This window comes from Sorghum bicolor, chromosome 1 (genome assembly GCF_000003195.3).
Source record: "Sorghum bicolor cultivar BTx623 chromosome 1, Sorghum_bicolor_NCBIv3, whole genome shotgun sequence".
Classification (NCBI taxonomy): Eukaryota; Viridiplantae; Streptophyta; class Magnoliopsida; order Poales; family Poaceae; genus Sorghum; species Sorghum bicolor.
In genome coordinates, this window is record NC_012870.2 from 73,182,137 (window position 1) to 73,199,667 (window position 17,531).

General features: G+C 38.2%; 1 protein-coding gene across 2 annotated transcripts; it reads left to right on the plus strand.

The window, feature by feature from the left end:
* Window positions 5,969–17,307, plus strand: LOC8056887 (MADS-box transcription factor 1). Of its 2 annotated transcripts, none has more exons than XM_021460073.1 (8): window positions 5,969–6,259; window positions 13,629–13,704; window positions 15,673–15,734; window positions 15,841–15,940; window positions 16,024–16,065; window positions 16,167–16,208; window positions 16,404–16,549; window positions 16,898–17,307. In XM_021460073.1, exons 1-8 carry the CDS (start codon window positions 6,075–6,077, stop codon window positions 16,980–16,982), a joined length of 738 nt encoding a protein of 245 aa, XP_021315748.1. In that variant the 5' UTR covers window positions 5,969–6,074; the 3' UTR covers window positions 16,983–17,307. The 2 variants fall into 2 exon arrangements, with proteins under 2 accessions (XP_021315748.1, XP_002465643.1); XM_002465598.2 differs by having other exon boundaries at window positions 5,970–6,259; window positions 16,410–16,549.

The window sequence follows — 17,531 nt, forward strand, 5'->3', positions numbered from 1 at the left end:
TTTGATATTTAGTTACCTGGACCAAATGTTTTGGTACTATAACACTTTCGTTTGTATATGTCAATTATTGTTCAACTATAGACTAATTAGGCTCAAAAGATTCGTCTTACAAATTACAGATAAACTATACAATTAGTTATTTTTATATATATTTAATGCTATGTGCATGTGCCGCAAGATTTGATGTGATATAGAATATTGAAAAATTTTTAAATTTCAAATGTAACTAAACAAGACTAACTGAATTCAGAAAAACACTGGCTGTGCAAGATATTTAACTGAATTCAGAAAACACGATTACCTACTTTGAGAAGGTCCTGCAGGCACTAGTGCACACGGGCCACGGGCCGTTTTCTTTGATAGCTGCCGGGAGATGACCGGAATAGTACGCGCGCATGCGGCGCCAAGGTAAACATAGTGGATAACATTTAATTTCTTTATAACAGTTGCGAGTAACAACACAAGTACATTAGGAAATGGAAAGATATATTACTTTGCAGGTGGCATTTTGCGCGAGATAATATATTAGTTTGTTGCATGGTGTTTTATTTGAGAAATGACGACGCCGTCGGATTTGAAATGGACCATCCTGAAATAAACAACAAATGGTTTACCCTGACGAAATCATACACTGCACATGATATGAACTATGGGGTATATTAAAAATTGGTTATTATATTCTGAATTTCTGATACCTTTAGGCCTTGTTTACTTCCAATTTTTTTTGCAAAATAGGAATAGTAGCACTTTCGTTTGTATTTGACAAATATTGTCTAATTATGGAATAACTAGGCTCAAAAGATTCATCTCGTCAATTCCGACCAAACTGTGCAATTAGTTTTTATTTTCATTTATATTTAATACTCCATGCATACGTCTAAAGATTCGATGTGACGGGAAATCTGAAAAATTTTGCAAAATTTTTGGGAACTAAACAAGGCCTTAGACTAGTATAGGAGAGGCTAACTCGTCGTTTTCCTCTGGCAGGAGATTATTTTTATAGTCCTGTCGGGATAACGTATGGCTTCATTCTAAACGGTGTGTGTGGATCTCTGCATACCGGCAATGATGCATGTATATTGGGACATCCTCTATATGTGTACGTGAGAGATGTAGATGCTGTTATATGACCATTAAGTTGCAAATCAACACAGAACATAAATATATTTAATTTTATGCAATATATGGCCTGAGACAGGCAAACAATATATACATCGTTTCATCATGTTTTACTAGATTTTGGATGACTACTAGCTAATTACACGCATTGAACTTACTGGCGTAGTCACACAAAATTTATACAGGGCATGAACATATCCGTGGGCAAAACTTGGTGCAATTGCCAAGTTATTCAACTTCTGCCCCCTGTTTTATTTCTACTACCTAGTAAATCAGTACGTTTATATAAACCACACTACTCGGTCTTATGAAAGGGAGCTGTGAGCATATGCATGAGGCCACCACCTAGCAAGCATGGTCATAGCTAGGCCACCATGCACCAAGCTAGCAAGCATGGTCATAGTCCCTTTGCTTAATAAAGTCCCCACCAGCGGCCATACTTAATTGTATTGCTGTACAACATTTGGTGATGGACCGCACTGCAGAATTAGCCATTTTAGACACGTCACACGGCTCTCATTCTCGTATCATATACAAATGCAAGCTACAATAATGAACACCCATACAAGCTAAAACAAACTCTTTGGGATCTTCACTACTAGAAAACAGAATTCCCTCCTATTGATGCAAAATTGGTGGGAAAATTAGAAAGTCATTTCCATGTCGATGTGCACAAACAAAAGAATACCGACATGACTAAAGCGATAGAAACTGATTTTTTTTCTTAAATTTAATTTTATTCATTCGAATAACAACTCAAATCATATTATAAAAGGATCATAAGGTTGGATTCAAATAACATAATGGGCATGTAACAATTGATTTCCAAATGAACCATACACTTAGTGTACATATATGGATTGAAATAGATCTATCATTGCATATATATTACAAATATGATATCTTCATGCCCAGCATGAATAATATATTCAGTGTCACAAATATGGATTGGAGATGAAAAGAAACTATTTCTCTAGTTCAATCAAATAGAAGTGATCTGTTTGATCCATTCCTCAACTACCTATAAATTCAAGAAAGCAAAAGTTAAGCAAAAAGATACATAAAAACCATAGTGAAACAATTACTATTAATATGCTATAAATTGCAATAAGGAATGACTAGTTCGGAATTACTAAAACGAGTGAATCATGATAAGACCAAAAAGTGCATTACACTGAACTAGTGAATTATAAACTTTTCACAAACACAACAGAGATGCACTATATGTTACTTTCAGTTAAACAGATAGATACATAAGACAATAAAATTTATGAAAAGCAACCAACCTAACTAACATGTTTTTGAATCTATCTTTCATGGGAATTGATCCATGAAAGGCGGACAGATAGATACATAAGGTGGGTAGGGTTTGCAATCTATTTACCATCTTTCAGTTAAACAGATAGATACATAAGGCGGGCAGGGTTGCAGCCACCTTGGTTAATGGTAGGCATTAAACGAGGCGGTTATAAATAATTGCCTCGATTAATCAATTTATCGAGGCAGGCATTGTAGAACACCCGCCTCGGTTAATATAGATTAACCGAGGCGGTCATCCTAATATATGCAACTATCTTGGTAAATAATTAACTGAGGTAGTTTATTGTAATGCAATTGCCTCGGTGAATCAATCCTAGCCCGCTAGCCCACACAGCCCATTACTAGCTCTAATATATAAACCTCATTACGAACAAAACCTAACTCCCTCACTCTGCCTCTCAGAGCCCCACCTGCCCTCCCTCGATCTCTCAGACCCGAACCCCTCCTTCCCTCACTCCCATCTCGATCCCCTCCTCTCTCTCTCTCTCTCCCCTCCACCCTCTACCAATTCCCCTCCCCTCCCTCCATGGCGTGGGAGGCCTGGCCTCTCCCGGCGGTGGCCCGGGGAGGCCTGTCCCAACGATGACACGTGGCTACTCGGCTCTCCATTGGCGGAACACACCTCCTCCTCTCACTCTATGGTCACGGGGCGGACACAGCGGCAGCACACCCCTCCTCCCCTCCCTCCACAGCATCGCTTCTCCGACCTCCTCAGCGGCAGATTCGGCGTCCCCGATGGCAGATCTGCCCTCCCTAGCGATGGATTCGTCCTCCCCGGTGGCGGATCCTTTCTCTACGACGGTGACCTTCCCCTCTTTTGGTGGCACTAGCGAGTAGCACGGGCCACGGCGGGGACCACCCGCAACAGCCGCGGCGAGGCGGGATGACAGTGCTCCTTTGGCGTGGCTGCAGTGGTCGGATCCGGTGAACTGCAGGCGGATCCACGAGCGGCGGCGGCTGCCCATGGATGGGCTCGACAAGCCCATAGATGGGCTCGGTGGGCCATCTAGGGTTTTCCTTTTTATTTTTATTTTTATTTTATTTTATTTTATTTTATTAACCGAGGTGGACATCAAATTGCCTCGGAAAAGGTTCCATTAACTGCGACCTCTCATCAGAGGCGGTTGGCCAAAACGCCTCGGTTAATGCTTTTTCTGCCCATCTCTGTTAATCTTTTGAGTAGTAGTGACAATGAGTTTGTGACTCTATCAATCACGAGATCTAGTGATCTCAGTCACTAGGAAGTGTCCATAGGGATAAAATATGCGTTCAGGGACTAAAAATTCTAGTTTCTCTATGACATATGCATAAAATAAGGATACATTTTTTAGGCTTACTCGAAAGAAGACTAGCCAAGCCACTTTCTATAAGGGTGTATTTGGTTCATGGATGAAGGTTGTATCGTATATCCTAGTCGAGTGGATGCAAGTTAAGTGGAACCGTATTCTAGGAAAAGAAGGTGTTTGGTAAGGTATGTGTGGATGCAAGAAAACGAGCAGATGCAACTTGAATGTCGTGTGTGACTGACACGTGGGCCCCTCTAGATCATCATGCATCTGCGGAACTTAGCCCGAGAGTGATGGCTATGCCAGCGTATTTCTACATTGGTGGATGTAGGGCGGAACATGTGAGCAAACCAACTAAACATTCTTCTCTTATAGTTTAAACCTACAGCTGCAGGGAACCCTTAGCTAATGGGCACTAAATCTGATTGAAGCCGCAAAACAAGGCCTTGTTTAGTTGCAAAAAAATTTGCAAAATGGGTACTGTAGCATTTTCGTTTGTATTTGATAGATATTGTCCAATCATGGACTAACTAGGCTTAAAAGATTCGTCTCGTCAATTCCGATCAAAATGTGCAATTAGTTTTTATTTTCGTCTATATTTAATACTCCATGCATGCATCTAAAGATTCGATGTGACGAAGAATCTGAAAAATTTTGCAAAATTTTTTGGGAACTGAACAAGGCCCAAGAGAGACATCCAACGGAATACGGATCGAAGTTGGGTAAACTTCACACGCATTTTGAAATTGAGCTACGTACATAACCGTGGAGGCTCCAATTGTTTCCCTAGATAAAAACAAGGGGAAACACTGTAGCAGAGAGCAGCCAAAAGAAAAACCCTGACAGGAAAGAAAGCCGAAGTCCTACAAAGCCTAGAGCCGAAGTCCTACGCCCCTAGACCCAGCAGGGCATGGGGTCAGTCCTGTCGGTTCCAACTCTCTCCAGCCGCACGCGCGTCGACACGCGTCGCTCACTTCCTGACATGTGCTCTGCTCGCCTGGCTAGTGCTCCTGCCTTCCCCTCTCTCTTCTCTCTCTCCGACTCACCCGCGTACGGCAACCTTTATTGCATCCGCATGCGGCATGGCTCCACGACCACGGTCACAACGGCTCCACCTACGGTCCTCCTCGCAAAGATAAATTGCGGTTTGGACGTACGCCAGTCCGCCAGCGCGAGCGAGCAGCAACGGCCAACGGGCACCGGCACGCAGACGCAGCGAGGCCGAGAGGGGCGCGCGCTGGTACGGGCTAACTGGCGGCACATCAATCGGCTATCGCTCTCTGCCCCGTCCCCTCGCCCTCGAGGGCGGCCCCCACCAGGCCACCATGCACCTCGCAAAAAGCAACAGCTCCTCGTGGTGCCGTGGTGGGCGAGTGATCGGTCGCTAGCTGATGGATGTTTACTTCACGACAAGAAAAGTTTTCAAGTACTGCACCATATATTTATAACTATTATTAACAATTAATATCTAATTATAGATTAATTAAATTCGAAGTTCCATCTCATAAAATATATGTAAACTATATAATTAGTTATTTTTATTTTTATTTAATATTTTATGCATATATCTAAATATTTGATGAATGAGTTGAAGTTTTTTTTGAGTGGAATCATCAGTATCACGACGTCACTGCCAAGTAGATAGATCGATAAGGCCTTGTTTAGTTCGCAAAAATTTTTAAGATTCTCCGTCACATCAAATCTTTGGTCGCATGCATGGAGCATTAAATATAAATGAAAATAACAAAACTAATTACATAGTTCACCTGTAATTTGTGTGATGAATCTTTTGAGCCTAGTTACTCCGTAATTGGACAATGTTTGTCAAATTAAAACGAAAGTGCTACAGTAGCCAAAAAACAAAAATTTTACAAACTCCGTACTTGAGAGTTTGAAGAGAGAGAGAGAGCGCGCGAGGCAGAAGGTTGGAAAAACTCTCCAAATAAAAGCGTTTAGGCCTTGTTTAGTTCCTCCCAAAAACTCAAAATTTTTTAAGATTCTCTGTCGCATCAAATCTTTAAACACATGCATAGAGTATTAAATACATACGAAAACAAAAACTAATTACACAGTTTGTCTATAATTTACGAGATGAATCTTTTAAGACTAGTTAGTCTATAATTGGACAATATTTATCATATACAAATGAAAGTGCTACAATGACTATTTTAAAATTTTTTGAAAGTCTAAAACACACACCTCGCCCGGCCCCAAGGGTACGATCTATCGCACAATAAGCATATATCTCTCTGCTGCGGTGCTGCCTGCTTAAAGCAACCCAGGACTCCGGAAAGAGCTTTAGAGCTAGAGAGAGAGAAGAGGGACGCAAAACAAGCTCGCTAGGAAGATATGGGTCGCGGCAAGGTGGAGCTGAAGCGGATCGAGAACAAGATCAGCCGGCAGGTGACGTTCGCCAAGCGCCGGAACGGGCTGCTCAAGAAGGCGTACGAGCTGTCGCTGCTGTGCGACGCCGAGGTCGCGCTCATCATCTTCTCCGGCCGCGGCCGCCTCTTCGAGTTCTCCAGCTCGTCATGGTACGACGCACACGCATGCCGCCGCCTGCACCTGCATGCATCCTGTGTGATCTATGTATATTCCGCAACGCATCATGCATCTATCCCCAAATTGAACGAGAAATTAATTAATATACTAAAGCACAACACACCTGCACTTTGGGTCTTTTTTCCCCTCATCTTCCCGTGCGCTTTCACTTTGAGCATACGTTTTTTATTGTCAAAATTTGCCCTCTAAATTTATGGCTTGGAAGATTCGCAATTTGCTCACAGATCTTGTGTATCTCTCTCTTTGGAAAGCTTTCTCTCTCTTCTTTCTAGTCTTTGGCGGCTTTGTTTTCATGCATTCATGCTGTCTGTCTGTTCGTCCTCGTTTGATTTGGAATTTATGGTCCCTGAGCTCAATCTCTTTGGGAAATTTTCTATCTTCCTTTTGGTCTGGGGCTGATTTCCTTTCCCTTCTTGGCTGCTCGTCATTTATTTAACATCTACTCTTACTACGTACCTCTCGTGTGATCACTGCGTGGTATGGGGTAACCAAGATCTGGCCACATGAACCTAGATCTCCCTCTATTAATTGTGTTCTACTACTTCTGTATGGTACAAGGAACAAGATATTATGGCCATATTTTTGTTCAAAAGAATCAGTGGAGTATATATCCTCGCTTTTGCTTACAGTTCATCATCAAAACTTAGGTTTTTTCTTCACCACAACTACGTAAAATTATATACATATGCATACTACAGTTCTTCCACTTCCCAAGGTAGATCTCGTGAGCTTGATGGATAGTAGACCTGTACCTCAAACAAGATTTGTGTTTTTCAACTTGTTCTCTTGCAATAAGAGGCAAGAGTAAAAAACATCAGTCCATTATTTACTGCCTTCTTCCTTCCCTTTTTAGCATTGTTTCTAGACTGCCGGCCAGTTGCCAAATTCCATATCCAGTTATCCACTCCCAAGTTTTATTTTTACTGCATGCGTTGTGTTTTATAACACTGTGCATCTCCTTTGTTTTTGTCAACTCAATTGATCTTCCAAACGAGCTGATGTGTGTGCTTAGCTCACTGGTTTCAGTCACTAGAGAGCTGTTTGAAGCCCTCATCTGCTGGTCTAGATGCTACTGTTCCATTATTCTCTACACAAATCTTCTTTACTGTTCAGATCTCGAAATGCTATCTCGCATCTTTCTTGAGTCCCGTGTACAGTCATATCAAGCAGCTCAGAATATACAGCATGCAATATTATGAAGTCTCAACGTCATGCTTTCATCCATGTGCGTAAGCAGCATAAACCGATGTGCAGTGCATTATTTAACCGCATGCAGAAGCATTTCATTTCGTAGTTTTTTTTCCTGAAGAATATTCGTCTATCATATCTCAGTGTTTTCTGGAAGTTGTAGCAACTATAGAATATATACTGCCTCCTCCTTTTGCCTTTTCGATCTCATGCATGGAGGATTTTTCGCAGTCTTCAGTTCAATATTATTGTTTCTCTGATTTTCTTTGCCATTTTCACAGATTTTCCTCCCTTTTAGTGACTCCATAGGTGGAGAATTTATGGTTATATCTCTGTTGATATAGGCGAGTCGTTTGTATATTATCTTTTCATCTAGTAAAAAATTCTGTATGTTTTAAGCAAAGATTCAGTCAAACTCTTGAAAGAATTTCCATCAATAAATTTAGAACATTTATAGTCTAAAATGTAAAAGTCACAGATTTTTGCTTGAAAAGGAAATTCATATTCTCATAAATTTGTAGAGATATTAAAACATTTTAATAGAAACTATAATAACGATCAAAGTCGTAACTCAAATACTTTGAAATGTCAGTGACCTTGACTACTTTTGATTGAACGAACTACTCCATATATATATACCTTCTAGTCACTGTTTGGGGTCAAACTAATTTTAAAACTTTTGACTATCAAATGTTTTACTAAATAAAAACATGAAAATAATTTGCGAAAATTTATTTTGAATACCACTTTCATGAAACTATAAGTTTACTAGATGTTTTTAATATATTTGAATATATAACATGCATAGTCAAAATTATATTTTATAGACAATATGGGCAATGTCGTTGTCCAAAACATCAAGCATTTTCCACATTAGAGTGTATACATCTAGAAGTGTTTACATAATTAAGTAATAAAAAGTAACAAATAAAAGGAAAAAAATTAGCTATAGTAGTACCGGCGACACATGGAAATATGTATGTATATATATGCATGTACAACTTTATTGATACAACTAGATAGTAATAGTATGTATGGGCTTGTACCATCATTAAAATTTTCATATTTTATTGTAGTTCCCCTATGATTGTTAAATTCTAGTGTGGAAGCGGCACAAAGAATGTTATATATATACATCCACTATGAATGATAGGAATTCGACAAGATCTTTGAAGAACCATGCTTTATGTTGTAAGATATAATTTGTAAATTTTAAAAATGGAGTAAGTGTGCACATTTGTACAAGTGTTTTAATTAATTGTTTAAGGCAATGTTGGCATAACTTGGCATATATTATGTCATCAACTAGGCGGCAACTGAGCTTAACCAAAGGACTAGGGGTGCAGTCTAGCTATATAATTGAGGATTAGAACACTAATGAACATAAAATATCACTATTTAGGCCTTGTTTAGTTCACCCAAAAACCAAATTTTTTTGAAGATTCCCCGTCATATCTTGCACAGTTTATCTATAAATCGCGAGATGAATCTTTTGAGTCTAGTTAGTCTATGATTGGACAATAATTGTCAAATAAAAACGAAAGTGCTACAGTACCGAAAACCAAAAAGTTTTCAGAACTAAACAAGACCTTAGACAATAGGGATCACATTGAGCAGGGGTGGCCATGGCCTAGCTTGGTCTTAACCAAGCTTCGCCTTTGCAATTAGGTGAAGGGGCTACTGACTAACTACATCCTAGTGACACTAAATATTAGGGCTCTTTTGTTTCAACTTTGTTTTTTACAAGTTAGAAAATAGAATTGTCCGAAACATGTTTAATTACATTGGTTTATAATGCTGATGAGTCACAACCTTACATTATCATGCATTAAATCTACAAAAGGAACTCCAAACTAACTAATGGATTCTAGTACAGCCCCACCATACTTGGCATTACATGGCCTTCCACATTTTGCAATATGGAGACCTATTTGAACACTGGCCGGACTGCATGAACATAAGCATATATGGTATACTATTGTGATTAGAGTAGCAAAGAACCATATCCTAGGAAACAATTTCTAAATTACAGTAATTTGTTTCTTCTTGTTTCCAGCATGAAACACATTTGATTCTTAAATTGGTTTCCAAAGTAAAGTACATTATTTTGTTTTTGCTGGCATCCTCATGTATGTTTTTGTTTTCCCTCATGCACACTTAACAGTGAGAACCTCAAGAATTTTGAAAAGATACTTTAGCATATATAGGACCTAAAAATAGATGGAAGCTACTACCGTTTGAAGAATACACATGGTTATATTAATTAACCATGCTATGGATCGTGTCATATTACCTTATTTACTTCCACTCAGTATATATATATATATATATATATATATACTCCCGGGAGTAACTACTCCCACTGAGAGTATACTCTGGCGGTAAGTTAACGGGTGGAGTAAACAGGCTGAGTAACATGGATCCGTTTGTACGTTGGAGGTAGGTATATGGCTTCCGTATTTATCTGGACGTATATATGTGAATTAAAAAAGGCCGGTGTCCATTTAATTACCGGCAAAAACGGATCTGGGAAACGGTGGCTTGCTTATATATGCATGTTGCTTTGTTTTTGTTTGTTAGTATGTCTCCATACGTTCGGCTTTAGGTTTCTGTAGATCAAAAGTTGGTCTTGTGATTCAGGTTGATCGTGCCAGTATGGATAAAGACGTTGTGGAGATCATCGTCGTGGAGGATTCTGGAGTATGAGTACATACGTAAGAGATCCATACTTGTTTGAATGGCTGTTATACGGCTGTATGTATATATTCTGGTATGCACACATACTCTAATATAGGAGTATATACGTATATGCATGTGTACTCAAGGGATACGTTACTATACATGTTTTCTAGCTATTTATTTAGAATTGGTAGTTCGACTTATAATATGGGCCCTTTACAACATCATTGAATAAAGTATGGATGCATACTTTTAATAAGAAAAATGAGTATATATTTATATACTTGTACGTGCAGTGGAAGTATATCTATATACTTAGGGAATTATTTTAGTGTTTATATCGTAAATAGCTAGAAAACCTGTATAGTAACGTATCACTTGAGTACACATGCATATACGTATATACTCCTATATTAGAGTATGTGTGCATACCAGAATATATACATACAGCCGTACGTATACCAGCCATTCAAACAAGTATGGATCTCTTACGTATGTACTCATACTCCAGAATCCTCCACGACGATTATCTCCACAACGTCTTTATCCATACTGGCACCTACATGTCGATCTATCGGGTTTACTTGATCGTGAATCTAACCCGCTAAGACAAATGTGGAAGTGGGCAAGTCTGGTTATATATATATATATATATATATATATATATATATATATATATATATATATATATATATATATATATATATATATATAAGTTGTCAACGTGTGGCAATCCATAGGTTAGGCATATAATTTAAACACCAACAAACTTAATGAGTTAGATCAAAGAGTCATGGATATTAGCTGACATCAAATCTTGACATAAATTACATGGAAGAGTCATTGGTCTTCGGAGCTTCTAGACCTAGTACTTTCCTAATTTTACAACACAACTTAATTAGTAGAAATATTTACCCTTGGATCCATTCATGGCTTCATGCACGATGTTGAATCTCCTTTTTTTTAGTTGTGATTTTAAATATGTAAAAAATTATGTACTAGTTAAAAAATATAGTGCTATAACTAGTACATAGATATAAAGCATATAATATTTTGGAGTTGGCTAGAATAATATAAAGCATATACTTGAATTCAAGGACTAGAAAAATTATCTACAGATATTATTACCATAGTGTAAACCATATAGATTGCAAGATGTTTATCTCTATTAATATATGGAAAAATCTAGCTACATTTTATTGTACCTAGTTAAAAAGGCAATATTGTACTTTTAATCTCTGTGGGTTGTAGAAGAGCATCTCACTACTATGTATAAATGTGGATAGTTATTTGGCATAATTTAGAGATAACATCTAGGAGCTAGAAAATTGACCTTAAACAGCCCATTAATCTACTTGATGAAATCAGAAGTTGACATTTCTGCGCATTTAAGAGTTTGGCGTGTTTAGTCAAGGTCGGTATCTTCACCAACTTTATGGTATATATCCAAGTCATGGGTCAAATGAAGTATGTACGATTGTTGATTTATATTACCAATATAAATGTTACGATATCAAGATACTCGTACAGGTGCATGTTATAGTGCCATTAATTGTGGCACTTTAGTTTTGTAGAGTAAATATGTGTTGAAACTGCGGACGGACTTCTTTTTTGTCTCCAAGTAGGAGAATTGATCAGTATGTGGTTATTATAAACTAATAACAAACCATTAGTTCTCAGAAAAAAAGGGTTATCATTAAGTACTGATATGATCATCTTATAGATAAAAAAAATTTGTTGCCATGTAGCTATACCTTCTTTTGTGGAGATTGTAGAGTTACTTGCTTAGATATAGTTATGAACTACCATAACTCCATTAGCATGTTTTTTCACAAAAGTACATTTGTGTCACATAAAAGACAACATTTTTGCTGTTGCATTCAATATTGAATTAGTTTATGTATGATACTAAAAGTTCAATTCACTTGGACTAAACCTCCAATGGGATAGATTAGGCATAACATATATTCTTCTTGTAGCTGCAAAAATATTCTAAAAAAAATATTCAAGTTCACAGTACAACGAACTGGCATTGCCACGGATCACGGATGGCTGTGCTGCACCTGAAAGTACGTACTACATACTGAACAACTTGGTTGGAGTATATTCCTATGCTTAGATCAGCTCTCTGCTACACTGCATATAATGCAAGCAGCGCTTCCATGCAATGCCTCTCTCTCTCTCTCTGCCTTGGTTGGTGCCTGTTCTTCATAGCACATGTCAGTCCTAACACATGCACAACATCACAATTTTCTCTGTTGCGTTCACACCAAATTTGGACCCTGATGGGACCTTGGGAGATAGAGTCTCATTTTTGTCCTGAAAAGGGTGCGATTTATTTTCCTATGTAGCTGCCATTGGCATAAAAGAATAAATAAGAGGATTATCTATAAAACATAGACATGGTGAAGATCGAGTAAAGAGAAGGGAAGAAATAAGCTAGGTGAATGGTATATGAAGCCCTTGTAGTTTGTAAATCAGTCTCAGCTGCAAACACTCCATACATGTGCTAAATATATATAGTTGCATTTAGCACCCCAGCATCTCTGGCACAAAAAAGCAACGAGTTTCCAAATATATAACGTACGACTAACTATATATTCAACTATTGTGCGAGGGTATTTGCAACTTATTAGACTAATCCTTGGATTTTCTATCATAAGCGCGTACATTTACAAGGGAAGTGTGAATGAACTGTACCATCATTACCTATAAGCCTATTCCCTATTCATTGTTCCATGTCACACTCTTTAAACATATATATATTGTCTTCTAGAGAGCAAATGCTGCTTACAAATTACAATGTATGATACAGGCATTGTTTCTTAGAAATCAAACGTCAATTAATTGATGACAGTGGCCTCGATCGCTCATAACATGTGAATGCGGTTTTCAAAAATTGCTTCTTGTGCCTAGATATATCTTGGATCTCACTCTATGAAGACACTATAGATATATAGTATGCTGAGTTGGTGCACAAAAGCATCAGCAAATTTTTATAATATGTATTGCACCTTTATACAAGAAACGTATCTAATAAATTGGAGTCAAATTAACATATTTTCATGGTGTGCTGACATTTGGAGCAGCAACTAGAACTCCAGCTTTTGTTGTATATATATGAAAACTAGATGTAAAGCATAAGCTAATTATGTTTGTTGGGATAATACCAACGAAACTTCCTTCTTAATTAGTGAATTATCACTGTATGCAAGTGTTTTATTTTTAATTTGCCGTGCAGCATTTCTATTTTTGTAGTTAATTAGCTTTCACCAGATCATGGCACTGTGGATGTCCACTAAACAGAATTTAATACAATCCTTACAAAATTAATTAAGGATTTTTAACCCTCAGAATTATATATTTCTTTTGTCAAAAGAGCAAATAAAAGGAGCATCAAGGCGAAATCAAAGAACAATCTTATTTTTTTTCTAAATTCTGCCATTGATCAGTTTGATTGCCTTGTGCCAACAGCATGTACAAAACACTCGAGAGATACCGCAGCTCCAACTACAGCTCACAGGAAGTAAAAGTTCCACTGGACAGTGAAGTAAGTGTAATGAATTCTTAGCATCCTTTCTCGACATAATAATGCATTTGTATGTTAGGGCAAAAATCATCTGTAATTTTGTTTTATAAAAAATAATAATATAAGCTAACAATCTGTTGATAGCTTCCAGTGACACCAATCGCCCAAAAAAATGAACTAACCAGATTTGCTTTATCATCAGTCAAGTGATCATGTTCATGTAATTTTTTCCAAGCTAACTGATATCATACTTTATGTTTAGATTCCTGTTTTTTAAATTCAAAATGGTACATTTATTCATTTGCATCATAAAGTTTCCTAAGCAGTCCAAGAAGTGTGCAGACACTCTTGCTCAACATAGTCTACAAGGGATATATAGGATTGGCCTAGGGTTGAATATACAATTATAAAGAACCATAGAAATATATATGATGTTGTTCTACTGTGAACGCAATATTGTTATGAATTGAGTTTATTATAAAGAAAATATTTCCTAAATTCTAGCTTAGGTTTGGATGGCATTGAAGAATCTTGTCCTATTTAAGTTTTTAGATAGACTTGTGTGGGTGCTCGTACCTCCCCGTTTGTAGACGACATATGTAGGGCTGGAGACAGACCTAGGACAACGACAGTCTCCAGAAACACAACTTTGATATCTTATTTTTATAAAAATATTTAGGAATATATGTATACTTTTATGAACTTATTTTCAAGACAAAATCTATTAATATAAATTTCACATTTGCAAACTCAACAATTTAAAAGTTATTGATGATCTATATTCTCAATGTTTGACCTAAACGTTATCCAAAACGACTTCTAAATCCTATACGGAGGGAGTATGTGGTTATCAAATGAGCAAGCAGGACGTAAGTTAAAGAAACTATTCCTTTTGTTACCAAATGTAAGATGTTTTAGTTTTAAACCTTAAGTTAATTATTCTCTAACTTTGATTATGTTTATAGAAAATACACCAACAACTGCAACATCAAATTAGGTTCCTAAAATTCATATGAAGTATTCCTGATAGTGCATTTCATTATTGAATCATAGATGTTAATGTTTTTTCTAAATTTGGTTTAAATTAGAGAAGTTTAACTTAGGTCAAAATTAGAATGCCTCACATTTTGGAAATGAGGAAGTCTATTTCCAGTGCTGTAGAGATTGATTTAGTTGAGCGTTGGTTCTTAGTTTGGTTTTCATCAGCCGGTAAACGAAGGAGCAAAACGTCAATATTTTTTGACATCTCAGCTTAGAGGCTTTCTCCCTATAAGAACAAAATAAATTGCAGGGAAGGGTTTTTGTTTTAAAAAAAAACAATTGCAGGGAAGATGAGAGCTCAAATTAGCCACCATTTGTGGCCCTGATATCAAGCTGACGGGCTCAGCCAGATTGGGCTGGGGGCTGTACAGCTGGGCCGGATACAAAAGATACCTTATCTATCTTCCTCTCGCGGAGCCCATCATGTACAATTTCGGCCCATCTCTCTTACCAAATTAATGGATGCGTGATTCTGATTTCGTGATAATTTTCAAAGATTTATTTATATGGGTTTAGTAGCTTTGTTAAAGGGCAACGGATCTAGTGTAAATTAATAAATTAGTAAAATTAAGATTCACTCGGTCAATATATATAGGAATGTACTGTGAACGCTATCTACAATTATACATCCTGCTTGCTCATTTGATAAGCCCACCCATCTGTTTCTACTGATTTCTAGAGTAGGCTAGTGGGAGTGTGGGACAGGATCATTTTTTTAGAACTAGACGCTATTTTCTTTTTTCTTTAGAACTAGGTCTAAAAGCCGGTCTGAAAAGTCATAATTGAAAATACTGTTCAATGATTTATTGTGAGAGAAAAACACTGTTGGCTGGTAAAAAAAAGTACGGCTGATAAGACAAGCGAACGGGTGCGTTAAACTTCTGTTTTCCAAGCAGGATCTCACGTTGACTTATTCTGTTTCGTTGTGCTCTTTCTTGTTAAAACTAGATTAACTACCAGGATTATCTGAAGTTGAGGACAAGAGTTGAATTTCTTCAAACTACACAAAGGTAGTCTTCAAAATGGTAGTGAACTACTGATTGCTGGTTTGAGGTGCACAAATATTGTTAATGGGCATATGATGTATGACATGTACTACTAACTCACTTTTTGTAGAAATATTCTTGGTGAGGATCTGGGTCCACTTAGCATGAAGGAACTTGAGCAGCTGGAGAACCAAATAGAGACATCCCTGAAGCAGATCAGGTCAAGAGAGGTAGAGAACCTGACTGCATGGTTTATATATTTATACAGTCTACTGTTTTCGCTTGCATTTGACAAGGGTTGATATGTTTACAGAATCAAATGTTACTTGATCAGCTCTTTGATCTCAAAAGCAAGGTAATAATGATGAGTTGCGACTGCCTTTTGCCTAATTTTATTTCTGTTCCATGCATTCATACTAAACTTTGTAATGCCGAGCTACCAATTATGTTTTGCAGGAACAAGAATTGCAGGATCTCAATAAAGACCTAAGGAAAAAGGTAACGTCAATGACCTTATTAAAACATCTCTGTGTGTGTATGTACCTTGATGTTAAGTTGTCTACACGCATACATTTCTTACTGTGTTGTTGCTGAGAACTGTAACAACTTTTACACTAAAAATGTTATATGTATCTCTGTTCCGATATGCCTACTTGACGTAAACCCACTGCTCCGTTACTGATGTCTTTCAAGTGCCAGCTGCAAGAAACAAGTCCAGAGAATGTGCTCCATGTTTCCAGCTGGGAGGAAGGTGGGCACAGTGGCGCAAGTGGTAATGTTCTTGATCCTTATCAGGGACTCCTTCAGCACCCAGAGAGTGATCCTTCCCTGCAGATTGGGTAAGTTTTTCCAGCTGATGAATATCTAAGACAGATAAAAAAAATGCATAGATGAAGAGAGAGAGAGAGAGAGAGAGAGAGAGAGAGAGAGAGAGAGAGAGAGAGAGAAGAATAACAGAAACTCATGAAGCCACACATAACTGTTATCTGAACTTATGCAGTCACAGTCGCATCAGAGTTAGCCTCGCATGGATGAGGCCATGACAGTATGACACCCCATCACAATTCCCGTAGAGAAATAGAATCCCACCACTGCACATTCAGCATTTGAATTTTAGCATGCTTTGCTTTGCTTTCATCATACCTTAATTGCGTTAATGAGTGTGTGTGTGTTCGTCGTGGACAAAGGTACCATCAACAAGCCTACATGGACCAGCTGAACAACGAGGACATGGCGGGCCCAAATGAGCACGGTCGATCTGGATGGATATGAAATGCTCCGATGACGACCCAAATAAAGTTGATGCATAGCAGGAATCCACCCTGCAGGACGCAAAAACTATGTATTGAAACTGCTTTTGGAGCTTCCCAGACGATTAAGTAACTTGGGAATCATTCGAGCGCGTGTTGTACTGGTGGCAGCGTGGCGTCCCCGTAGCCGTAGCATGCGACTGGACGCACTGTGTGTGTGTGCTTGTGCTTGTAAATTGTAATGGTTAACTAGCTTGAGACCTCGTGTGTATGTGTGCGAAGCTTGGAACTTTATTATGTATTATGTGTATGGTACTATTTGTGTGGCAATCGTGTCATGCCGATCAGATGATGGCTTTCTATTACTTTCTCTCAGAGCTGCGCATAACCGTCTTCACTTCTGGCCGGTCTTCAGTTCAGTTCAGTTCAGACCTTGGAGATCTCATCAAACCCATCCTAGTAACGCTGGATCTGCGGCGTCAGGGCGCTGAAACCCACCGTTCAGTTCTCCTTGGCTCTCGCGACGGACGCCTCGCGCCCCTCCTGGCTCGTGTTGGCCATTCCATTGCGA